At 59.2% G+C, this 23690-nt stretch overlaps 7 protein-coding genes across 9 annotated transcripts; 3 read left to right on the forward strand and 4 right to left on the reverse strand.

Moving 5' to 3' along the window:
- Window positions 1–1198: 1198 nt before the first annotated feature.
- SDRG_13550 (hypothetical protein) lies at window positions 1199–5615 on the forward strand. The gene is made up of 18 exons (XM_008619643.1): window positions 1199–2027; window positions 2075–2324; window positions 2376–2468; window positions 2511–2749; window positions 2789–2981; window positions 3032–3173; window positions 3216–3355; window positions 3404–3595; window positions 3641–3707; window positions 3758–3872; window positions 3919–4072; window positions 4122–4232; window positions 4280–4405; window positions 4460–4676; window positions 4726–4909; window positions 4956–5231; window positions 5276–5420; window positions 5465–5615. The coding sequence occupies exons 1-18, from the start codon at window positions 1222–1224 to the stop codon at window positions 5558–5560; spliced, it is 3546 nt and encodes a 1181-aa protein (XP_008617865.1). The 5' UTR covers window positions 1199–1221; the 3' UTR covers window positions 5561–5615.
- Window positions 5616–5909: 294 nt separating this feature from the next.
- On the forward strand, window positions 5910–8235 carry SDRG_13551 (hypothetical protein; the record flags this gene model as incomplete). Its single annotated transcript, XM_008619644.1, has 14 exons — window positions 5910–5921; window positions 5973–6070; window positions 6102–6180; window positions 6232–6413; window positions 6456–6711; window positions 6759–6977; window positions 7025–7258; window positions 7310–7439; window positions 7485–7513; window positions 7554–7635; window positions 7676–7805; window positions 7852–7926; window positions 7968–8110; window positions 8156–8235. 14 exons carry the CDS (start codon window positions 5910–5912, stop codon window positions 8233–8235), a joined length of 1749 nt encoding a protein of 582 aa, XP_008617866.1.
- Window positions 8236–8281: 46 nt separating this feature from the next.
- SDRG_13552 lies at window positions 8282–10165 on the reverse strand. Of its 2 annotated transcripts, none has more exons than XM_008619646.1 (7): window positions 9738–10165; window positions 9631–9691; window positions 9394–9585; window positions 9192–9344; window positions 9046–9145; window positions 8541–8995; window positions 8282–8491 (listed from the first exon to the last, which is right to left on the reverse strand). In XM_008619646.1, the coding sequence occupies exons 1-7, from the start codon at window positions 10157–10159 to the stop codon at window positions 8354–8356; spliced, it is 1521 nt and encodes a 506-aa protein (XP_008617868.1). In that variant the 5' UTR covers window positions 10160–10165; the 3' UTR covers window positions 8282–8353. The 2 variants fall into 2 exon arrangements, with proteins under 2 accessions (XP_008617868.1, XP_008617867.1); XM_008619645.1 differs by having other exon boundaries at window positions 9735–10165.
- A 247-nt stretch (window positions 10166–10412) lies between these two features.
- On the reverse strand, window positions 10413–11219 carry SDRG_13553 (hypothetical protein). Its single transcript, XM_008619647.1, has one exon. It carries the CDS (start codon window positions 10940–10942, stop codon window positions 10523–10525), a length of 420 nt encoding a protein of 139 aa, XP_008617869.1. The 5' UTR covers window positions 10943–11219; the 3' UTR covers window positions 10413–10522.
- A 265-nt stretch (window positions 11220–11484) lies between these two features.
- On the reverse strand, window positions 11485–17032 carry SDRG_13554 (the record flags this gene model as incomplete). 2 transcript variants are annotated; one of them, XM_008619648.1, is made up of 18 exons in its annotated part: window positions 11485–11964; window positions 12014–12263; window positions 12306–12456; window positions 12516–12632; window positions 12684–12741; window positions 12790–13028; window positions 13085–13151; window positions 13197–13708; window positions 13757–14350; window positions 14411–14723; window positions 14772–14947; window positions 14992–15383; window positions 15435–15593; window positions 15641–15741; window positions 15793–16164; window positions 16213–16382; window positions 16438–16617; window positions 16674–17031. In XM_008619648.1, the coding sequence occupies 18 exons, from the start codon at window positions 17029–17031 to the stop codon at window positions 11674–11676; spliced, it is 4500 nt and encodes a 1499-aa protein (XP_008617870.1). In that variant the 3' UTR covers window positions 11485–11673. The 2 variants fall into 2 exon arrangements, with proteins under 2 accessions (XP_008617870.1, XP_008617871.1); XM_008619649.1 differs by lacking the exons at window positions 11485–11964; window positions 12014–12263; window positions 12306–12456; window positions 12516–12632 and having other exon boundaries at window positions 12634–12741; window positions 16674–17032.
- Window positions 17033–17887: 855 nt separating this feature from the next.
- Window positions 17888–18714, reverse strand: SDRG_13555 (hypothetical protein). The gene has a single exon (XM_008619650.1). It carries the CDS (start codon window positions 18646–18648, stop codon window positions 17947–17949), a length of 702 nt encoding a protein of 233 aa, XP_008617872.1. The 5' UTR covers window positions 18649–18714; the 3' UTR covers window positions 17888–17946.
- A 1101-nt stretch (window positions 18715–19815) lies between these two features.
- SDRG_13556 (hypothetical protein) lies at window positions 19816–23495 on the forward strand (the record flags this gene model as incomplete). Its single annotated transcript, XM_008619651.1, has 12 exons — window positions 19816–20416; window positions 20469–20653; window positions 20696–20837; window positions 20887–21019; window positions 21085–21428; window positions 21482–21667; window positions 21713–21843; window positions 21896–22101; window positions 22151–22199; window positions 22247–22739; window positions 22799–23174; window positions 23225–23495. 12 exons carry the CDS (start codon window positions 19816–19818, stop codon window positions 23493–23495), a joined length of 3117 nt encoding a protein of 1038 aa, XP_008617873.1.
- Window positions 23496–23690: the final 195 nt, after the last annotated feature.

The raw sequence follows: 23690 nt of genomic DNA on the forward strand, positions 1-23690 counted from the left end.
GGCTGTCGTGAGTAGCGAAAAGTGGTACAACACGACGTGCAACCGCCGACAGTGGCGATCGGTTTGCATCTTCTTTCGGTCTGCCGCGTCGCAGGTTGCTGCGCTGGCGACGCCCTGCGAAATGCCTCCTGGCGACACTCTCTACGGTACGTACGCGACTGATGGCGTTCGTTGCTGCGCAGAACTGCACGTTGGCAGGCAGAGGTGGTGGGCGGGCATTCCACCGCGCTGCTGAGCGCTGCTGAGCGCCGAGATGCACAGAGGTTGCAGTGTCCGAGAGGCCTCACTCCTGTTGTCAGTGGTGACAAGCGCAACACAATCCAGGTCGTCTAACCGGATAGGATGGTATCCGAATGTACTATCCACTTCCAATCTAAATGCCAACTCTAGTATACCAGCACTGCAAAAGCGCGCAACAAGCGCCACGATCCAAGTCAAGATCCAAGGCGTGACCAATATCCGGATTTAAATCCGGATACGCCGAGACCGGGGCCGCCGCCATTGCCCGCCGAGCCTTGGCGCGGCCGAGCGACCCAAAATCGAACTCGCTCAAACTTGGCACACCAATAGAGACGACTCTGGGCACCCCAGCGCACCATGCCGCGCTGCCGTGTGGTCATTACAGCCCAAGATACGAGCATTCAAAGTGTGAGAATCGACCTCCCATGCTGACGCAGTATGTATAGCTCTCGGGATAGCTCCGGGGCTTGCGCCAAGGCCCTCGATGGCTGTTCTAAACGCTTGTTCAATCTACAGCGACACCTCGTCCATGACATATCTGCAGTAGTAGTAGCAGCAGCCCACTACTCCAGCGGTAGTCTTGCAAGTCGAGTTTCGAGAACGCCAGGACGCGTATCTGGCAAAACTATTCAAGCGATTACTGTCCTGTACAATTATTAGCAATTTCTCTAGTCCTTTTACTAGAAATTGCCAGCACGTCCTCCCAGTGCCTTGGCGCGGTCGTTTGGCGCGGAATCGGCTGCTCGCTCCGTCGGCGCCATTTTTGTGGGGTTGCTGCACGTGGATTGGCTAAAAGGCCGTGTATATTTTAAATAAAATCGTGTTGTTTGTATAAAAACGTTTGTCCCGTTGCAAGCTATTTTGTATGCAACGGGCGTGCATTTTTATTGCTAGGAGGAATGAAATCCATGGCTCGTGTTTCAGCCAATCACAAGCACCGTGAAGGTTGCAGAAGACCCACCGATCCAAACTCCAACTCCCATGGTCGCACGCCGATCCGCGCGGCTGACCGAGCCGGCGCCCGCGGCCACGACCGCCCCGCGCCCCGCTCGACCCACGCGACGTGCCAAGGCCGCCGAGGTCATCGAGGTCCCGACGAGCTCCGAGGAAGATGGCGACGACGACCAGGAAGATGCAGGGGAAGAGGCAGCCAGCGAAGACGACAAGCCGCCATCGCCTCCTCGCCGTGGCCGGGCAGCACGCAAGCCCGCTTCGATTTCGCACCTCGAGATGAAGCCGCCAGCAGCCAGCGATGGCAGTGAAGATGACAAGCCCATATCGCCGCCTCGTCGGGGCCGGGCAGCACGCAAGCCGGTTGCAGTCTCGCAGCTTGAGATGAAGCCGCCAACCGACGATGAGAGCGAGGATGACAAGCCCATATCACCACCGCGTCGTGGCCGGGCAGCACGCAAGCCAGCCCCTGTTGTGGACGTCGAGATGGAGGGGCCTGCCGACGACGCGAGCGAAGACGACAAGCCGATATCGCCACCTCGCCGTGGCCGGGCCGCACAAAAGCGCGAGCCGGTCTCGGACCTCGAGATCAAGCCGACGCCAGCCAAGAAGCCGCGTGTTGCAGCAACCAAGAAGAATGCGATCGTCGATTCGGACGCGTCGGACATGGACGATGTCTCGTGGGCCGATGCGCCCAAGCTGCCCGCCAAGGGCAAGGGCAAAAAGAAGGTCGTCGTTGCCCGGCCACGCAAGGTGCGTACGCTCAAAGAGAGCAGCGACAGTGAGTTCAACGCGTCGTCGGACGAGAGCAGCGACGTGGTCTCAGTCGCATCCCAGTACGCACTTGCTTGCACTGCATCGCGTCGACTCACTGTGCGTGTAGCGTCGACTCGGAAGACGACAACCCGATCTTGCCACCAGGTTCTTCGCCGATCAAGGTCAAGTTGCCTGCGAAAGCGTCGCCGGCGCCCAAGCCCGCGGGCAACCGACGTCGTCCAGCGCCAAAAAAGGCCGCCAAGGAGCCGTCCAAAGACCCCAACGACGCTGCACGTCCCCAAAACGCCGAGGACGACCCCGCCGACCCCGTGTACCCGATCTACAAGGCGTGCTACGCGACCAGCGGCCGCGCGCGGGTACGTTGCATCTCGTCACCCTCCTTATTCTCAGTCCATGGCGTGGTGTAGTGCAAGACGTGCGAGAAGGCGCTCGAGAAGGACGAGCTTGTGATCTCAGTGACGCTCGAGCACTCGCGCTTTGGCATCAACAGCTACTACAAGGTAGCTGTCTTGATAGTCGTCACTCGTGCTCATACGATCTAGCACGTGGCCTGCTCTATGCTCTGCGACGCGATCCCGCTCGCCGGTCTCACCGCGCTCTCCAAGAACGACGAAGCCAAGATGGTGGCGGTCATGGCTGCCAACCGTGCGGCTGGCCTCGACGACGAGCGCATTGCGTTGCGCGAAGAAGACTTTATCAAGCGCGAGATTTTGCCCGGAAAGCTGCCCGTGGCTGCGCTCACCGCGAGCTTGCTGCCGTACCAACAAGAAGGCCTCGCATGGTACTAGTCTATGATACACGTGGTGCTGACCGGGTGCAGGATGGTCAACCAAGAGGCGAGCGCGTACCGCGGCGGTATCTTGGCCGACGAGATGGGCATGGGCAAGACGGTCCAAGCCATTTCGTGCATGTTGGAGCAAATCCGGTTGGAGAAGAATGACACGATGTTCCAGGCCAACGGGCTCCTGCCGGGCGGGACGCTCATCGTGTGCCCCGTCGTCGCCTGCATGCAGGTACGATGCGCAAGCTCGGTGGTACCTTGTATCAACGAGGTGGCGGCTAGTGGCGGTCGGAGATCGAGCGGTTTGTGGCCAAGGACACGCTGCGCGTGATCATTCACCACGGGCCGAAGCGCACCAAGCTCGCGGCCGACCTCGCCATGTACGACGTGGTCTTGACGACCTTTTCGATCGTCGAGAGCGAAGGTAGATACACGCTTCTGTGTCGAGTGCTGATTCAATGCGTAGGACGCAAGATTCTGGGCGCCGACAAGGACCCGTGTGCGTACTGCGGCAAGCTCTTTTTGCCCGAGAAGCTCATCTTGCACAACAAGTACATTTGCGGCCCGAACGCACGCAAGACGTCCAAGCAAGCCAAGCAGCAACGCGTACATCGAACCATCTACGTAGCCTGGACGCTCAATCTGCTGCATTAGGGCAAAGCGGCCAAGGACAAGGCCAAGTCGTTTCAAGACATGGACGACGAGGACGATGCGTCGTCGGAGGACAAGGCCCCGAAGAAGCCGGTCAAGAAACCCCCGGCCAAAAAACAGGTCATGAAGGGGACGTCGCCGCTGCACGAGATTGCATGGGCCCGCATCATCCTCGACGAGGCCCACTACATCAAGGTGTGGAAGATGCGACGACGGTTCGATGCAAATACTGCGTGATAGGATCGTCGGTGCAGCACGGCGCGGTCCGTGTTCAAGCTCACGTCCAAGTTCAAGTGGTGCCTCACGGGTATCGTCGTGCTCGATACCTTGATACATTGATACCATACGTGCGAGTAGGCACGCCGCTCCAGAACCGCATTGGCGAGCTCTTTTCGCTCATTCGGTTTCTGCAAGTGCACCCGTATGCGTACTACCACTGCGCGCAGTGCGCGTGCGAGCAGATTGACTTCCAGTAGGACCCGATTCTCTAGTCACGTGGGGCTTAGGGATGGGTGTAGAATGAAGGGCGGGCACTGCAGCCAGTGCAGCCACTCTGCGATGCAGCACTACTCGTCGTTCAACAAGAAGATTCTCAACCCGATCCAAGCGTACGGCTACGTGGCCGAAGGCAAGGTGGCCATGCTGCGCCTCCAAAACGACCTCTTGCGCCACGTACGACATTGTCTGTCTCTTGTACCGAGGGTAGATCGGGGCGGCGTAGGTGTTGCTGCGCCGCACCAAGCAGAGCCGCGCCGATGACATTAGTTTGCCGCCCAAGCTCATTGTCGTGCGCCGGGACGCCATGGACGAGCGCGAAAAGGACTTTTACGAGGTGCGCCAAGTCTGGAGCCTGGGGACCTGAATATGTGTTCTGCGTAGAGCATTTACACGCAGAGCAAAGCGCAGTTCAACACGTACGTCTCGGCGGGCACGCTCCTCAACAACTATGCGCACATTTTCGACCTCTTGATTCGGTTGCGCCAAGCAGTCGACCACCCGTACCTCGTACGATGCAACCCTCTATCAATGTATTGAGTCGTGCTGATTGACCAATGGTAGGTCATTTACTCCAAGATCAACCCGGCACTGCAGCTGCCGACGCCCGAGCTGCCGGTCAAGAAGGACCTGCCGCTCACAATCGATGTGGATGACGACGCGGTGGCGGCACCAGTGTGCGACTTTTGCCACGAAGAGGCCGAGGACCCGGTGCGCGCGGCCTGCAGCCACACGTTCTGCAAGTCGTGCGTTGAGGAGTACATGGCGTCGCTGCTCATGAGTAGGATAACCACGTCCATCTCGCTGGATCTCTTATGCGATGCCTGTAGACGCCAAGGCGCTCTGCCCAACGTGCGAAGAGCCGCTGACGGTCAACCTCGCGCCGCCCGAGGTGCCACCGGAAGAGATGATCGACGTGGCGTCGCCCCGCAGCGTGGACGTGTCGCTCAAGAAGACGCGCGGAAAGCCGAGCTTGCTCTCCAAGCTGCCGCTGCTGAGCGACTTTCAGAGCAGGTACGATATATATTGGCACGTATCTTGTATATAAACGATGGTGTAGCACCAAGATTGAAGCGCTCATGGAGGAGATCCACCGCATGCAAGAAGTGGATCCGTCGGCCAAGGGCATTGTGTTTTCGCAGTTTGTCAACATGCTCGACCTCATTGAGCACCGCCTCGAGCTCGCGGGCATTCGCTGCGTGAAGCTCTCGGGCAGCATGCCCATGGCGATGCGCGAGAAGCTGCTGACGCTCTTCCGGGACGACCCGAAGCTCACAATCTTCCTCATCAGTCTCAAGGCCGGTGGCGTCGCGCTCAACCTCACGGTCGCGTCCCAGTAATTGTGCTACGAGTGGCGCGTCGGCGACTAATGGTGACTAGCATCTTCCTCATGGACCCATGGTGGAACCCGGCGGCCGAGCACCAAGCGATCGACCGCACGCACCGACTCGGGCAGTTCAAGCCCATTCGCGCGACCCGGTTCATCGTTGCCAACACGATTGAAGACCGCATCTTGAAGCTGCAGGTGCGTCGGCCTCTTCTCGGGTGCAAATGATGATGCTGTTGTAGGAGAAGAAGCAGCTGGTGTTTGAAGGCACGGTGGGCTCCAGCACGGCGGCGCTTGGGCGTCTCACGGTCGAAGACCTCCGCTTCCTCTTCCACTAGTATCGAGTTGATTCTTTCTTATATGGCTCTAAGCTTCGTTGATTGTTTACTTGCGGTGTTGGCTGTCGTCCGGTGCAATCTGCTTGCTCGCTGTGGTCTCTGGCCGACGACGTCTTCGCGATGCCGCAATGTAGTTGCGTCCTTAATGCTCCGCCTTGCTGGATCCTGATCAACTCCTTTTTGCCTCATCTGGTTTCTCTATCGTTGGTGTGGTTCACATATCGAGTCCACGCACGGCCAGCCATATCGAGTTGCGCTCTCGGGTTGCCTAGTTGAGGTCTCTTGATGTGCAGTCGAGTGCCACTAGGGGTAGGGTTTTGGGCGCCGTTTCGTAGGAAACGGGAGACGCATGCCCACCGAGGTACGGTGCCTGCCGCCTGGCTACGCCCTAAAATCTCTCCTTTGCTGTTAGGACGCAATGTTTAGCATTCGCGATGGCTACCATCTACGCGCCATCAATGAGCAGCACGCGGTGGAGGTCGACAAGGCGTGCTTTCCCGAGCTGCTTCGGTCGACGCCGCGCGGCGGCATGAGCGTCAAGGCCCCCGGGGGAAGCGACGACGACCGTGGACGCCACGTCGCCGCTCGAAGCCTGGCTCGTCTTCCGGCACCGAGACCTTGTACACTCACGACCGCTTCGTAGTACTAGGTGGTCAACGGTACTGGGGTAGGCGGCGCGAAGCAACCAAGAAATGACGCCGCGGCGTTCGTCTCCATCGCCACCACAGCACTACGCACTGCCACTGCAGCCATGCCGACCTGTCAAGCTCCAGCCAAAGACGCAGCTCCGGTACTTGCCCCACTTGCTGCCGTCACCGCGGCCGAGTCGGACACCGCCACTTGTACCAACCGAGTACGCTATTGCACTCTCCAGCAGGGTAACGCGATGGCGTAGACCCGAGGTCGAGCCAAAGCGGTACGAGACCGAGACGAGTCGCTTCCGCATGCGCACGACGATCAAAGCCTCGCGCACATCGACGCTCTCGGCTCGGATCGCGCAGTTTATGCTGGCGCCAGAGGCCCTCGCCGAGGTCGAGGCGGCCGCAGCCGCGCGCAAGCTCGCGCACCGCGCCATCCACGCATCCGCCGACGACCGCGTCGCCATCAACAAGCAGCTAGTCGTGCAGCCTGTACCGCCCGAGGCCCGCCATGTTTGTCGTCGACATAACAGACAATATGTCCACATGCGACGATGTAGGAACGGAACGAGATACAGCAGTCGCGACGCAAGGCGCAGGTAGAACGCTACTTTCAGCACCAAGAGACGATGCGGCAAGCCACGGAGCGCAGCGTCGATCGTTGGGGTGCGCGTCGGCGCCAAGAGAAGGCCAACTACCTCCGACACGCCCGCACCAAGCGCGTCTTGGTCAGTGTCCTGGTGGCTCTCGCTGCCGACAAGCTGCGCCGGCGCTTCAAGGTACGCAACGCAAAAAGACGTTTGGTGTAGAGCGGTAGACGTACTAGCTGGTCGAGCCGACGATCAAGATGGCCCAGATGGTACACGCCTCCAAGAAGATCCAGGCATTTTGGCGGGCCAAGACGCAAGCCATGTCCTTATCGCAAGCGGCCGAGGCCGTTTTGACGATCCAGCGCTTCATCCTCCGCCGCATGGGCACGTACCGCAACCAGCGCAAGCGCCGCGCTGTCCTCGTCCTTATCACGAGCCTCCGCGAGTGCGAAGATGCGAAGTTTCGACGCGTTTGTCGCACCATGAGAGTATCAATCTTTCAACAAGACACATATGTGTAGGCCATGTTCAAGTACCGGCAATCGGTGCGGCAGTTCCAGTCCATGTGGCGTAGCTGGGCAGTCATCACCGACGCCCGCGTCAAGCTCTTGTTGCTCTTTTGGACCAAGGTCGAGAAGAAACTCCATGCTGGTGTCTCATTCTCTATCTTTCGAGGATTGAGTTTTTACGGTGTAGCGGTGTCCGAGGCGCGCGAGAAGACACCGGTAGAAGCAGCGACGACCGGCTTTCTTTCATCTTGCGTAGGAGCCCTTGGATCATCGCGGCAGCCACCGCCGAAGCAACATGTCGGGGCGCCACAGTACCTACGGTGCCGCGACGACGAGGGGTCGAGGGGGTGGCCCCATTTAAAAAATGGAATTTTGTAGGTCCCCCGTCCAGTGCCGGTACAAAAAAAGTGGTCCACGCCGTCAAGATGCTCGAGCACCTCAATGCGATCTTGTCGCCGGAAGACGAAGTGCAAAAGGCTGCGCAACACGCGGCACGCATTCCCCTTCCGTGCGTAGACCATTGGCGTCTGCACTTCAGCATACGGTGACTGTAGCCTCAAGGTGAGCTTGCTCAAAGCGCTCCTCTCGACCAAGCGGCACGAGTTTCTGAGCCGTCGCGAAAAACTACGGTAATTAGGAATGTACCAAGTGTCATTTTGATAGACAATAGGGCGGCGTGGGAGAAGGACCGCGACGAACGCCGGCGACGGGGCTTTGGCATGGACGTCTCGTCCGTCCTCATGTTTGACAGTCTTCGGTACGGGAAAGCGCAGTTTCTCATGCTGCAGCACGTTCGGGAAGCCGACATTGCAGGTACTAGTACGTCGCACCGACAACGCAGTCATGACGCGTGCGTAGACCTCATTGCGCAAGCCGAAAGCATCCACGCGCAGTCGCGGTCGTCGATGCCGTCCCGCCTCGACGCCCGGCTCTTCTGACGCTTCCTGTAAATATGTAAATTTACATGCGAGTGTTCCTCTTTTGTCTCGGAGATATTCATGAGCCACAAGACAATAATGTATGTACGCGATAAATTAGATCCTCTCGGCGCTGTCCTCAGTGGGTTGTGTGGGGGACGGCCACGCCGGCCTTGCGCAGTCGCTCGGCGTTCAGCACCATCTCGGTCGCGTCCATGGCCCACTTGTCGGTGGTTTCGCGCTTGCGCTGCTCCGAGAGCATTTGCTGCGCCAGTTGCTACACCAAGTCCGTTCATAGAAAACACAATCCCTCGGACTTTTCGTACCTGACGGTACGCCTTGTCTTGCGCATGTTTGGCCGCTTGCTTGGCCCGAGCTTGCACTTCGGCCGCCAGCGTATCCTGGATCCAGTCCTTATCCGCTTGCAGACTCGAGTCTTTTTCTTTCTTCATGGCCAGGAGGCGGTCGGCGTGCTGCTTCTCGAGCGCCTCCCGCTGGCGCTTGTTGCTCTCCTCTTGGCGCGCGCGTTTCGCGGCTTCCATTGCCGCTGTGCGCGCGTCGACGTCGGCTTGTACCCGCTTGGCTCGGTCTTCGTCGAGCCGCGCCTTCTCGGCGTCCGAGACGACGTTGAGAAGCGCCATGTTGACCCGCTTCTCTTGGCGCGCGTATGTGCGTTCGAGCGCGTCGAGCCGCTTTCGCTCTTGCTCGGCGAGACGCTCCATGTACTGTCGGTGGACGCATCTGTCCTGCTCTTGGTCGGCAAGCGCCGCCTTGCGTTTTTCTAGTCGGCGGGGTAGGGTCCACCGCTTCGAAGCATATTCTTTTATGTACCGTCGAGCAGTTTTTGGTTTTCGAGCTTGACGCGTTCGACGTCTTTGGCCTTGAGGAGCTTTTGGTGCTCGAGCCGAAGCCGGTCTTGCTCCAGCGCCGCCTACAGTCGTCGGTCGGTCGGCTGCTGCATGCAAGCATGTCGGAACCTTGGTGCGCGCGACATCGTCGAGCTCGGCTTGGATCTCTGCGTTGCGCTGTCGCGCCTTCCGCTGCCGCGCTTCGTCGACCATGCGCTGGAACTCGGCACTGTCCTGCAGCTGCTTTTGCTCCTTCTCGACTAGCTTCTTTTGCTGCAGCACCTAGTGCAGTTCACCTTGTCATGCAGCGTGTCGGCAGTAAAGAGTGCACTTGGTAGCTGGCCAACTCGCGCTGCTGCTGCTCAAAATGCGCCAATTCGACCGACTTTTCGGCGGCGACTTGCTGGCGCTTGCTGCTGTTCTGCGCGTCGAGGGCGCGCTTCATGTCGGCCCGCTGCGCCATTGCCGCCTGCCGCCGTCGCTGCTCTTCGGCTTGCACCTCGATTTGCTCGAGCGCATACATCTAGTGACGCGTCGCCATCCTCCGTGCAGCAAATCGAGCACGTACTTTGGCCCACGCGTTGGGCGGCTGCTGGCGTGCTGGTCGGTGTTTCGGGTCGGGCTCGTGCCTACTGTAGCGTTGAGCTCGAGATACTGCACAGCCATGGAAACCACCGCAAGTCGAGGGTGGCCGGCGCGGGACTCGACTGCGACCGTTCGGGCTGGCGTCGGCCCGGCGCTGCGTCTTTGGCCTTGGGCGGCTCGCGCATTGCAAAGGTCGCCAGGTTCCGCTCAACGAAATGCGCCAGCACCTTGGTGCCATGCGACCGCTTCTGCTCGACGGCCAAGTCCCGCTTCCGCGAGATCTCGACGCGCCGCGCGTCATCGAGCTGCTGCTTGGAGGCCGTCGCGGCTTGCTTTTCTCGCTTGACGGCCAGCGACTTGGCCGCGAGGAGCTGCTGCGCACGCGTGAGCTCGACCATGCCACGTGCGTTTTGTCCGAAAATAGGTTTTGTGTTAGTCGCAACTAGTCGACTGTAGTCGAGTCGCGCCGTAGCTGATGGGAGTGAACTCGATGGGGCAGGCGGGACAGCCATTTCTTTGCGTCTGACTACCGTACTAAGTACTACGCAGTGAATCGTACTGTACAGCAAGCTACTGAGGTGTGGGACTGCTCTGGCGCAGTGGGATGGTTGCAGCGCATCAAGGCAGCTGGTGCCATGACGGTAGCCACACGACGGCGCTGGACTGTCTGAGAAGGAAGCCAAAGCGATGTCGCGACGCACTCGGCAACCGCCGATGTTCATGGCGATTTTGAGGGTAGAGGAATAGCGCAATGACACATGACGCTTGGGATGCTGGTACCTGCAGCTTGCTATTGAGAGGCGACATGTATAGTCGTAGAACTGTGCGCAGGCCAGTATTGATGGCATAGAATAAGGAGACTAGAGCTAATGAGGCTACGTGAGCCGCACCTTCTTGGCGCTGCGCGGCGACACGGCGTGCATGACGTCGTCCGGGACGCTGCGGTCTTCGTCGAGGATCTCGAGGATGCGCTTGACGCGGACGACGGGCGGCGCGGGCACGTCGCTTTCGCTGCCGCTGCCGTCCATGGCCTCGTCGACAGCGTCGCGCTCGCGCTTGCGCACCTTGTCGCGGCGCAGCACGCGCTCGCGCAGGCTCTGCGACGCATGGCCGGCCTGGCGTCGCGGGCTGATGCTCACAGCCTTGTCGACCGACTGATGGCTTGGCGTGCGCGGCTTGTCCGAGGCCCTTCGCGGGCTTGCCGTGTGCACGGGCAGCGGCCGCGCGATGGGCAGGAGGCTCATGTTCATCGACACGAAGCTCCATGGCTGGGCGGCGTCCACGCAAGGGTCCATCGAAGCCGAAGATTTCGCAAAAATAGGCCGCAACCTCTCGGGCCACGCTAATGTATTTCAGCCAATCAGACTACACCCATCTGGTTCAACGTCGTCGGATTGGTTAAAATGGCGTCCACCGCACACGGAACGGTACTGGTAGTAGCCAGACCCGAGCCAGATCATATCCGCAAGTCAGAGAACAGGGCGACCTCGCCCTGGCAAAGGCTCTGTGCATGCTCGCGGGAAAGAGCTTGAGGATGTTGCGCCTGCTTGGAGATAGCGACGTACGTTGGCCGCGAAACGCCACTTCAACTTCAACCCGCCGCATACAAACCTTCGCGACGTTACTACTGCACAAAACGTACTACGCGCACGTCCCACGATCGATGCCAACGGTGTTAGGTACCCTTGTGGATGCCTGGAGAAACAGGGTGTGCTTGTCAGGATTTGAACTGCCGGCCAGAGACGACCAGCGCTTCGGGTACTTGTGGTAATTTCGCGCCAGTATACGCACAAGGAGAGCGCAGCCAACGTACGAATCGTGCTGTCTTGGTCTTAAAGGAGGTATCGCCAAGGAGCTACTCAGTGCGTAGAAGTCCGGCTGCGTGTTGGAACCAGGACATGGGATTAGGATACAGGATCTTCCAAATCACACACATTCCGCAAAATGACCATCACTCTCCTTGTCAAGATCGCAAAATGTTAGTTCGTCGAGATCTGCGATTCCAGAATAAAAACGTAGCTTGTCCTTAGAGGCCGCCGGGCAGGATCTCGGCCGAGTCGAAGCGCGCCTTGACGACGTTGGCAAGAACATCAATGGCAACACTCGTGCCTGTCCAGCGCTTGGACTGCTCAAGACCTTGCTCGACCAGCATCTCGTAGCCCTGGATGCACACGCAGCCAAAGCGACTCGCGTGCGCCAGCATCGGGGTAATCGCGGGTTTGTACGCGGCGTCCATCACGATCAGCGCCTTGTGCAGTAGTGCGTCGGGCAACGTAAAGCCAGCACTGGCAGGGATCGTACCGACGACCACTTGCATCTACGATCGCATCTCAATCCACGGAAGTCGTCGAATGTTCTCCACGTACCGTCGGCACCGCCTCGAGCGACGGCAAGGCGGTGCTGTGAAAGCGTGACGCGACCTCGCTCGCCTTGGCCAGCGTTCGGTTGTAGACAAACACACGTAGCCCGAGCTGCTGCAGCGCATAGCAGGCCGCCATCGCGGTGCCCCCCGCGCCAATCACGAGCGCGTTGCCATCCGTGGTCGAGAGGCGACGCGCGATCGGCCGGTAGATGCCGAGCCAGTCCGTGTTGTCACCTTCAAGGCGCTTGGTCGCGCTAGCATTTTCTAAGCATATTCAGAGAAAATTCAAGGCGTACCGATTCACAACGACGGTGTTGACTGCACCAATGGCCGTCGCCGCCGGACTCAGCTGCTGCAGAAATGGAATGATGTCGACTTTGTGCGGAATCGTCACCGACGCGCCACCAAAGCTCGGGTTCTCAAGGACATTCTTGTACACGCTGATATCTACACAAAAATAAATAAATAAAAAATGAGGCATGGCCAGGATCGAAGCGGCGACGTACCATTCGACTCGAGCAGGTCGTACGTGTGCGGCAGCTGCAACGCCGCAAAGGCTGCATTGTGCATGGCGGGCGACGGCGAGTGGGCGATCGGGTTCCCAAACAAGTAGAAGCGCAAGCCTAGAGTACAACGTACATATTAGATGGCTTATCCTTCCTATGCGACGCTACCTGGCGCCATGCCCAGCGTCTGGCGCAGCGTCTCAATCTCGGCGACCGACAGCTGACCCTAACCACAAGCATAAGTCTCCGAATATGTTGACATCTGAGAGTGTACGGGCGCGGCGGCGGCGGGCAGAGCGGGGTGCGTCACGGGCGTCAGCGTCCGGTTCAGAACGCGGCTGAGCGATCCGGACGGCGTCGTGCACACCGCAATCGTGGGCATGTCAAATGACCAGCGCGCTTTGCACTCGGCGAGCACTTGGTGGATCATGTACGCGTCGGAAATGTCATACGCCTTGAGGACAACCTTGGCAATGTCGACCTGGCCTTGCCACGCGCACAGATCAAAGAGCTCTACGTTTCAGTCCGTGAGAATCTTGTATCAATGTATCAAGAGAAACGCAACATACCTGCAGTCTTTTCCTTGGTCGAGCGCGATTGGATTGCGTGGTACGACGCGAGGATCGCCGACCCACCCTACGTTCGGGCATCAATACACTGCAAATTACCAAGTAGAAGTACCTTGGCCTCGAGGAGACTCGCCTGCAGCGCACTCTCCCAGCAGCACTCCATGTCGACGACCTCGCAACCGAGACGCAGACCGAGCCGGAGCAGATCAAAGATGTCTGCCGGCGCATCAGGAAACGCGCCGCCTTGGTTGAGCGACCGGACCGTGTAGATGATCGGAAGCGGCGAGAGCGCCCGAAGACGCGCGACTTGGTCGGCGACAAACGCATGCTCCGTGGACGCGAGGAGGTCGACGCGAAGCTCGAGCGCGTGCACCCCGGTCGCGAGTACACCCAAGTCCGCCTTGGTGACCGCGTGCAAGTTCGGGGACGTGAGGCTCAAAAAGTACGAGTCGGGGATGCGCGTCAAGCTCGCGACATTGAACCGGCGCAAGACGACCGCGAGGAAGCGGCCAAAGTCCGCACTGATGCGCGCAAAGTCGAAATCGCCAGCCGAGACGGTAAAGTGGTACTGGCTTGCGGCCGTAAACAGCGGCTGCCGGCGGGTCCACACCGCGAGCACCGATTCTACCACCAGTTGTCATGAGATATGAAGACAACCAACTGGAAGCGTACCGCCGTACGCCGGTCGCGCCGCGTCCGTCGCCAGGTATGCCTCAATGTCGGCAATCGCTCGCTCCACATGCACCACGAGCGGGTAGGCTTGGAGCATCGCGACGGCCGCAGACGACTCCACAAGGCCGCCGCCACACGAAATGATCGTCGTCGGACCGGACGAGGACGGCGCACTCGCCATCCACTGCTCAAGACACGCGACTTCGGCGGCACGGAACGCGTCCCAGCCGTGAACGGCCACGTACTCCTTGACAGTGGAGTGAAACACATGCTTCTCGAGGTACTCGTCCGTATCGATCCAGTCGAGGCCAAAGGTTGCGGCCGCCGCCTTGCCAAGCGACGTCTTGCCGGCACCACGCATGCCAATGAGAAAGACGTAGCGGGGCAGCGCGCTTGTGGTCGACTGCAGACCCGACGTGGTGGGCGACGTCAGCGACATGGCGAGGCTCGACGCACACTCGTCCCAGAACGACGGAAACGTCTTGTCTGTGCACTCCTTGTCCGTGATGACAATATTGGGCCAGACCGCCCCGAGGACTGCAAACGACATGGCGATCCGGTGGTCGTTGTGGCACGCAATCTTGGCCAGCGTTTCTACACAGTATCAAAATAGTATCAATCTATCGAGTCGCCATAATCGACTATCCAACGTACGGGGAAAGATCGGAGCCTTGCCGCCAAGGCCCTGGATCCAAATGCCGTCGGGCAGTTCGCCGCAGAGCACGCCGCACTTGGCGAGCTCCTGGACCATCACTTCAATCCGGTTGCACTCCTTCACTCGCTGGTTGGCGATGCCGGTGATGGTCGTCTTGCCGTTGGCCGCCGCCGCGACGACCGCAACCGTCATAAAGGCGTCCGTCATCGTCATCATATCGACGTTGACCGCCTGCAAGGTGCCACACGCCGGGCCTTGCACCCACGTCGAGTGCGCGTCCTGGCCCGTCGTACAGCCCATCGCTTGCAGCACCTAATGTCAAAGCATGAGAGTTATTATTCTCGCCATCATGGCGTGTACCGTGTGCACGGCCGCGTCGCCCTGCGTCGACGTCGACCCAAGGCCAGGCACCGTGACGCGTCCGCCCGTGATCGCCGCAAGCGCCAGCGGGTACGTCGCCGAGCTCGCGTCGACCTCGACGTGGTAGGTCGCCGGGTTGGTGTAGACACCCCGGGGCACCAAGAAGCGGTTGGCGCCTAACCAAGTGTCATATTGTACACTGTTCGTAGAAGAGACATACCGGTTTGCTGGACGCGAATGCCAAAGTCGGCCATGAGCTGCGTCGTCATGAGAATGTACGGTAGGGACGTCGGCGCGTCTTCTTCGAGGAGCAAGTCGAGCGGCGATGACGCGTACGGCGCACTGAGCAGCACGGACGAGACGTACTGGCTGCTGACCTTGCCCTGCATGCGCATGGGGCCACCGGGCAGCCCCGTCGGCGTGATGCGCAGCGGCGGGCACCCCGACGTTTTGTCGTAGGCAATATGGCAACCGTTTGTGTTGAGCGCATCGACCAAGTCGGCGATCGGCCGCTCCTGCATGCGGTGGTTGCCCGTCAGCGTAATCTCAGCGCCGCAAAAGGTTGCGACGGACGTGAGGAAGCGCGCGGCCGTGCCTGCATTGCTGAGGTACCTACACACGCATTTCAAAATGAGAAACGTGACGGCGGATCCAAGTCGGTACCAGTGGGTTGGCATCGTCTTGGGGAAGACACCGCCCGTGCCATGCACAACGAGCACATTGCCGTCGTCTTCCCATGCAAAGCCACAGCCGAGGTATTGGAGCACGTCCATCATGACTTGCGTGTCGTCCGAATGCAGCAAGCCCGAAATGCGACACGTCCTAGAACGAAGGGTTGAGCGGGGTTTGAACCCACGCCGGTATCGTACCCTTTGCCAAGCGCAGCGAGCAAGAGGACGCGGTTGGAAATCGACTTGGAGCCAGGCACGTGCACGGAGCCCTGTAGCGGCCCCTTGGGCTGCACCATCACCTAGCCGCAACATGCGTCATGAGAACCCGGAAGGAACTCAGGTCCACGCACCTGCGGCTCGAGCACAAGCAAAATGCGCGCGTCGTCGACGGCGACCGTGTACGGATTCGAGTGCACGGCACCGATTGACGTGAGCAGTACGAGTTTCTTGAGCGCGCCCGAGTTCTTCTTGTCGACTTCCATGTTGGTCAAGACTACATGGGACGGCGACCGCGACGGCACGCGCACGGGCAAGCCGAACGCCTTGATGCAGCGGAGGAGGCGCCCGACGGTCGCCGACGAGCAGAGGCCCATGCCCCGTGCGATCTCGGCTTCTTTGACCATCCCGATCGCGACGCACTCGCCGTGGAGGAGCTCGGGTTGCATGATGGCTTCGATGCCATGGCCAATGCTGTGGCCAAAGTTGAGAATCGCGCGAATGCCCTACCAGACTTGCATTTGAGATACATGACGCTATGTGGCAAGACAGACCTGCTCGGAGACGTCGAGGTTGACGACTGTCGTCTTGACGGCGATCGACTGCGCGACGACGTCGAGGACAATGTCTTTTTGCAGCGAGAGAATCGCGTCGACGTTGGTCTCGAGGAGTGAAAAGAGCGGCTCGCTAAAGATGGCGCCGGCCTTGATGATCTCGGCCATGCCTGCCCCATGTACATGAGCGAAGTACGAGAAGGAGGAGGAAGGATGGACGGATACCGTTGATGAGTTCGCGCTTCGGGAGCGTTGCGAGGAGCGAGAGGTCGACGAAGACGCGCTTGGGCTGGTGGAACGCGCCGATGAGGTTCTTGCCGGCTTCGACGTCAATGCCAGTCTTGCCGCCAATCGACGAGTCGACGCAGGCAAGCAGCGACGTCGGGATCTGAACAAAGGGCACGCCTAGATAGAATGTGAGGAGGTCTGGCTTGTGACGAGCGAAGCGATGTGAAGCGTACCGCGCATGTAGGTGGCGGCCACGTAGCCCGCGAGGTCGCCGACGACGCCGCCGCCGAGTGCTACGACACAGCAGTCGCGGTGGAAGCGCTTGGCGAGCATGAAGTCTTCGATGGTCTGCTTCATGCGGCGACACTTGCTCGCCTCGCCGGCGGGAATGACGTAGAGCTCGACGCGGTCGGTAAAGCCGGCGAGGAGCGTCTTGGCGTAGAGCGGCGCGACGTTCGAGTCGGAGATGACCATGTAGCTGCCGACCTTGGGCAGGAGCGTCTTGAGCTGGCCGGGCACGGAGGCGAGGAGGCCATGGCCGACCTGGACGATGTAGTCCTTGCACGGGATCTCCTTGGTCGTCGAGCTCATCTTGTGAAAAATGGAATTGAAGTCGCCGACCGGAAATCTTTGCCACATGGCGTTTTGGCCAATCACCGTGAGGGTCACAACCGACGTCTGATTGGCTCGTTTTCGCACGCGCGACGCTGATTGGCTAAAATGTTGCGCACGTGGCGTGTTTGCGCAGCGTGGGCTTTTTCTTGTGCTACGTCGGCGCCGCCACAAGAACGGCGTCGGCAATACGTGGCCTCGTCGTCGATAGCACAGACAGTATTGTCCACGAGATGGATAGAAATATAGATGTATGAATCGGGGACTATGTAACGACATGTGGATTGTCTAGAGTTGCAGCATGACCACAGTCCGACAAGCGAATGAGATTCTCGGGCGGCGTACTGCAGTGCGGTTTTCTTCAAGGTCGCGAGTCCCTTCCTCGTCGAAGTCATTTCCTGCAAGCGTCAATGGGCGTAGGTGAGACCGTTTACAAGCGTCGCGATCTCCAGGTCCGACAAGCTAGCTACCTTCGCCATCACGTATTTTGTTATCAAGGTTGTTTTAGTCCATTGATAGTCCATCCTTTGCACCGGCACCGAACCGTGGCTTCGACCGTGTCCTGAGATTTGAATGGGATGCCAGCAGAAGGCATTGGCTCGCGGGATTCACGCTGGCCCACAGCACGCCAGCGCTAGAGTCGGCACTTACACCTCTCTCGGAGACTGCAGACCATACTGCACGATGACCGCAGTCTCTTGCGACGATGATGTCAACGTCGTTGCTGCCATGGTACTTCTCATGGGTGCGACTTCCAACCGTGTTGTGTGACGGCTTCGTGCATCGTACTATAGCTCTAGTAACGTCGTAATGTAGTCGTAGCTGGCTCAGCAACGCGCACTCAGATTCAATTGCTCGAAATATATTTAGCACACGTCGTTTGGACAGTGTCCACTACATCTCGTACATGGAATATGCATACGGGTCGACAAAAGCCTCGTCTCGCACTAAGACGTCGTCGGTCGCCAGCGTGAGCGTGACGCGGAAAGGCTGCGACGACGCCAAGCAGTAGCGCACGTGCTCGTACGTGCACAACATGCGCTGTCGGTCGGCCAAACACACGTCAGTGTCGGTCATGGCTAGTACATAGTTGCTCGCGTTGTACTCACTGCGCGGTGGAGCGTCGGGGCAGCAATGAAAGGCGTGCAAGATGGCGTCGACAGCATTCCCGACCGTGTCGTCTGCGAGCAGCAAGACGTTAAGTCGGTTGCAGACTCGAAAGCGGTCCCGTAACGCAGCGTCGACGCAGCGCAGTGGCACCACACTGCACAGCGCACGCGCCCAGTCGCCCCAATCGGTCGACGACGCGGACCGGAGCTGAAGCGTCCCGTGGTGAGTTGTGATGACTTCAGTCTCGGATGAATTGAAGCCGAGACGCACGGCGGTGATGCTGGCGACGGGAATGTCGACGCGTCCGAGCGGTCGGTCGTGATGGTCGCACTCGTCGTACGAGAGAGCGTCTTGGTCGAGGACAAAGTACCGGTGGGTCGCTTGGGAGCTCCTGGGCTGGAAGCGCACCGAGAGCCGGCCTTGCATGGTCATCGGCGCGCTCACGAGCGACGTTGGCAGCAGCGCTTCCGTCACGAGACACAGCATTCGTACTTTTGCTGATGGCAATCTGAATGTCAAAACTTCAAGTGCGTGCCATGCGTATTGACGACGGCAAGAATGTTGGTATGCTCGCAAGCAGTCGCAAGTTAGTGTGGTCCACAGCCTGGGTTTATTCCAGCACAAGACTACGAGAGGCGAAATTTAGTGAATGTGGATTTCATACACTACCGGTACTAGAAGTTACTCGACGGGATCCATGCGCAGCACACGCTAATTGCCACATCTCCCAAGTCAATGTATTTTAACGATTTTGATTGGATATATATTGCTTCTCTTTTTAGCCAATCCAATGACATGTCGACCTGCCAGGCGCAGCGGCCGTGCACTCCGTGACCGAAACCAGACTTGGAAATGATTTCGCTCAAACTTGGCATGACGATAAAGGATGCTTTGAGGAGCTTGGAAAGCTATGTCACATGGACGTTGGAAGCCTACATCAAGAGATTTTGGCCGCAAGAATTTTAAATATGGCATATGCTAAATATAACCACATATTGCCATTTTTGCAACTCTGGCTCGCACCATATCTCGCTTCGCAGGCATGCTTGTGTACTCAACACACGTCATCGCTAATCACAGAGACTTCTTAATGGTTTTGCGATAAGAAAGTGATCATGATCAGAGGTAGGTACATATGCTCTTGCACGCCCATCAACGTGTCGTCCACAGCACTCTTGAGCTCTCCGAGTTGAGAAGACTTTTGTCTCAACCGCACTCGGTCGATCGCAGTCATCCACCTACAGAAACGGTGCTCACGAGAGCTTGCTTTAACACAAAGCTACGCGGACTTCAGGACCCAGGACCCAGGACCAAATTCATCATGCAAGGTGCTGGCGACGCCCTTGTAGCGCCTGATGGTCTGAAGTGAGCTAGCTCTTATAGAGTCGATTTGGCGCTTCGTTTGGAGTCCTCCACCCTGGCCCCTGGTACACGGCGAGCTCGCCAAGCACCGAGCATGTCGTCGCCAGCTGGGCAAGATACAACCGGAAACGAATGCGGCCTCTTGATTCGTGGACACGCAGCCAATAAATGGCCGTGTTTACGCTCGTTTCCCGGATATCTGGCCAATCGTGTTGCGCCGTGGCGTGGGTCATCCGGATACCAAGCCGCGCAGCTGATTCGGCGAGGATCCTGTCTTTGGCATACTGCAAGATGTTCTGTGGCGAGTGCGGCAGTCGGTACGACGACGCGACCTCGCGCTTCTGCGCCGAGTGTGGCGCCCCGCGCGAGATGGACGAAGTTGCGCCTGCCATCGTGGCTCCAACGGCCGCCTACACGGCCCCGACACCTGCCTACACCGCGCCGACGCCGACGTACACGGCCCCGACGCCTGCCTACGTTGCCCCGACACCGCCCAACGTGGCGCCGGTGCCCACATATGAAGCCCCAATGCCCGCGTACACCGCTCCGCCCGCTGCGCCACTACTCCGCCCGACGGTCGTTGTGCCAGCGCTCGCGCCAGCATGCGTCAAGTGCGCGACGCCATTCGTGGACGCGGCCGAGATGTTTTGCGGCGAGTGTGGCTACCGTCGGCAAGCGTCACCACCAAGCGCTGCACCGACCACGGTGTCACCGCCCGTGGTCGACGACGATGACGACGATCTCTTTGGCGGTCCTGCACCGTCGTCGTCGGTGGCTGTTGTCCCGCCCATGGCCTCGATGCCACCGCCCGAGTCGGCCGCGCCCAAGCCCGCGTTCACGACGAGCTTTCCAGGCGCCTCGCTCGCCGCTGCCCAGCTCGCCGGGCTCACGCGTACGCGCCTCGCGCTCCACGGGCCATAGATCTTACTCGTTGTCTCTTGTAGTCAAGGCGTCGACGGCGGAGCCCGCCGTGCTGGACACGCATGGCACGGGCGAAGGCATCTCGTTCCGCACGATCACGAAAGCCCACGACATGGACAGCTTGAGCTTGCGTCAAGCGATGTCAGCGACCATGGACCGCAACCGGTCGAGCCCGGATCAAGTGACGCACAACTACCACTCGTCCAAGGTAGTACTATCAACCCTTGCGCGCGCTCGACAGTGATTGTAGGTCAACGCCAATATTACGGTGCATCACAACATGCAAGTGGTGTCGGAAGAAGAGCAGTGGTACTCGTCGCGGTCGGCGCCCGACGGGCCGCAATGGCTCGAGCTTTTGCGGCAGCACCGCCAAAACAAGACCCAATTCACCGGTACCAAGACTCATTTTTTAAATCAAAATACCGGATATGCGCTGCTTAGACCCGCAGTTTCCGCCGACGACCGCGTCCTTGTACCGAGACCCGGCAAACCCCAACACGTTCCCCGGCACAACGCCGCTCGACGCGATCGTGTGGAAATGGAAGCGCATCAGCGACTTCTTCTCGACCAACGCGTACGTACCTACCCCTCGATCTCTCGCTCGATATATCTATGAAATAAGATCTGATGCCAAACTAGGTATGTGGAAGTGACCATGGTCGACGACGACAAGAAGCTCGTGTCGGGGATTGCCGTCAAGTCGGCGGCCGAGGCCGAGTCGATGATTGCGACCATTCGGGAGCAGCGCGACGTGTCGGTCGATGCGCGGTTCCTCCTTCGGGCGACCGAGGCAGTCGAGCTGGCGCTCACGCACAAGAAGCGCGAGCACATGCTGCTGCTGACGACGTCGTTGATCCAGCACATGTCCGAGTACGTCGACGGCGTCCAGAAGTACGAGCTCCTCTGGCAGCGCAGTCTGTTGGACCAAAACAAGCCTCTCGTGTACCAAGGCGTCGGGTCGCCGTGCGGGTATCGCCTCGACGGTAGATTATTGTCCATCTTTTTTGAAAATATCAGAGTATCAAGCGAATTGTAGGCAATGGCATTTCGCGCGTCTCGGTGCTCGTGCCTGTGCAGTTCCAAGCGCAACACGTGTGCGTGTTTGACCGGCACAAGCGTGACGTGGCCGAGTGCAAGGCCGGGCGACTCGCCGACGGGTACCTCTTTGGTGCGCTCTCGATGCTATCGACGTCGCCGACGCTCGTGGCCCAGTTGTTTCCGAGTATTTTGTGCGATTTTTGATGAAATGTCACAAAGTTGTGGCTAGTGCTGACGCCCGACCTCGTGGATCCGGCACAGCGCGACCCGGACGTGCCGACTGCGTTTGCGCTCGAGCAGCAGTACAACGATGAAGGCGTCTACTGCGTGCGCTTCTGGCGCAACCACAAGAGCTATCTGGTACGTATTCTCGGCACTTGATACCTTGAAACGATTTGCCGACGGATTGTAGGTGATTGTCGACGACTACATTCCGTGCTCGCAGTACGGCAAGCCCGTGTTTGCGTCCTTTACCGGGTCGCCGTCCCGGTTTGAAATTTGGTCAATGCTCGTCGAGAAGGCGTACGCCAAGCTCCATGGCGGCTACGACGCGATCCTTGGTGGCCAAGATGTCTACTGTCTCCAAGACCTGTGGGGCGGCATTCCCACCACCCTTTCGTAAGCTTTTTCTCGTTTTTTCATTGAGTTTTCATCAATTTACTGTTAGGACGACGCAACTCCCCAATGCCGAGGCCGCGTACGCCTACTTGACCCAGGTACGTCTTTGTTGTCTTGGTCAATGCTTGGCTCAGGGACACAATAGTCGCTGCACCAAGGCAACCTCCTCGGCTTTTGCAACGACCAAGCCGAGACATCGCTGCCGCTGGGGCTCAAGGCCGGGCACACGTACGGCGTGCTCCGCCTCGTCGAGCTGCATGTCGACGGATCGACGCAGTACCTGGTGCAGCTGCGCAACACGTGGGGCGACAGCGACAAGGACGTGGTGCCGATGCGCGTACCGTGGACGAAAGGCTCGGCCGAGTGGAGGCGCGTCTCGCTGCGTCAGAAGCAAGACGCGGGCTATACGCTCAACCCCGACTTTACGGTGTGGCTGCCGCTCGACGCCTGCCTCGCGTTCTTCTCGTCGCTCTTCGAGTCGAAAAACTTGTACCAGTTTCCGACTGCACATGGTGCGCCGGTTCAAGCGGGCGGCCCGGTGGTCTCGGTGCACATTGTGTCGGGCGCGTGGACAGCGGCAACCTGCGGGGCCCGCAAGGCCGTGCACCTCAACCCGCAGTACCAGCTCCTAGTGCCAGGTACGACTCATCGGTGTCATTGGCATCGGAATGTGAATCGGAATGTCCCTGTTGCGTAGCGCCAACGTCGCTGGCGGTGCATCTGGAACAACCGTCGCGCCGACTGCACATGCAAAAGGAGTACGCGTGCTTTGTGGCGCCGATCGTGACGGGGCGTGCGACGCCGGCCCAGCGCAAGCTCGACATTGGCCATGACGTGGTCGCGACTGGCACGTTCATCTCGAACCGCAGCTGCTTCCTCGGCGTACCCGAACCTCTGCCATCGGACACTTACGTGGTCATCCCCGCCACGTACGAGCCGTTCGAGACGTCGTTCCAGCTCGCAATCTTTACGAGTGCGCCGGTTGCGCTCTTGCCGATTGCCGACAATGACATTCCGCACTGCTGTGTGTGCCAAAAGCCGCTCACGGGCTCGTACCGGACGTTTGAGACCAAGTACATGATCGTGCGTTTCCTAGTACTTGTACTAAACTTGCTATCTCTAGGGACGGTGTGCGCCACGTGTGCAAGGAGCCCTGCACAGAGATCTACCGTCAGCAGCACACGGCCGTCTGTGTCGACTGCGGGCTGCGCATCGAGGTGGTGCCGGGGCAGTTCTCTGGCCGTCTCTATACGCTCCCAGACGGCACGACGTGCCATGCCGAGTGCATTGATGCGTATCGCATTCGCACCGCCGAGAGCTGCGGCCACTGCCACATGGCCATCACGCCGATCCCAGGTATTTGTATTTCAAAAATGGTGCAAACTGGTGCATAAACGGAATCCACTTTTGTCGTTAGGTCAATTTGATGGCAAGTACTTTCAGCTCGACTCGGGCAAGAAGGTGCACGCCGAGTGCATGGCCGCATACCAAGAAACGATCGCGAAGCGCTGCAAGCACTGCGGCCTCGGCATTGCCAAGAATGCGACGTTTGACGGCCGGTTTTATCAAATCGCCAACTCGGACGACCA

Source organism: Saprolegnia diclina, assembly GCF_000281045.1.
Source record: "Saprolegnia diclina VS20 unplaced genomic scaffold supercont1.61, whole genome shotgun sequence".
Lineage (NCBI taxonomy): Eukaryota > Oomycota > Saprolegniomycetes > Saprolegniales > Saprolegniaceae > Saprolegnia > Saprolegnia diclina.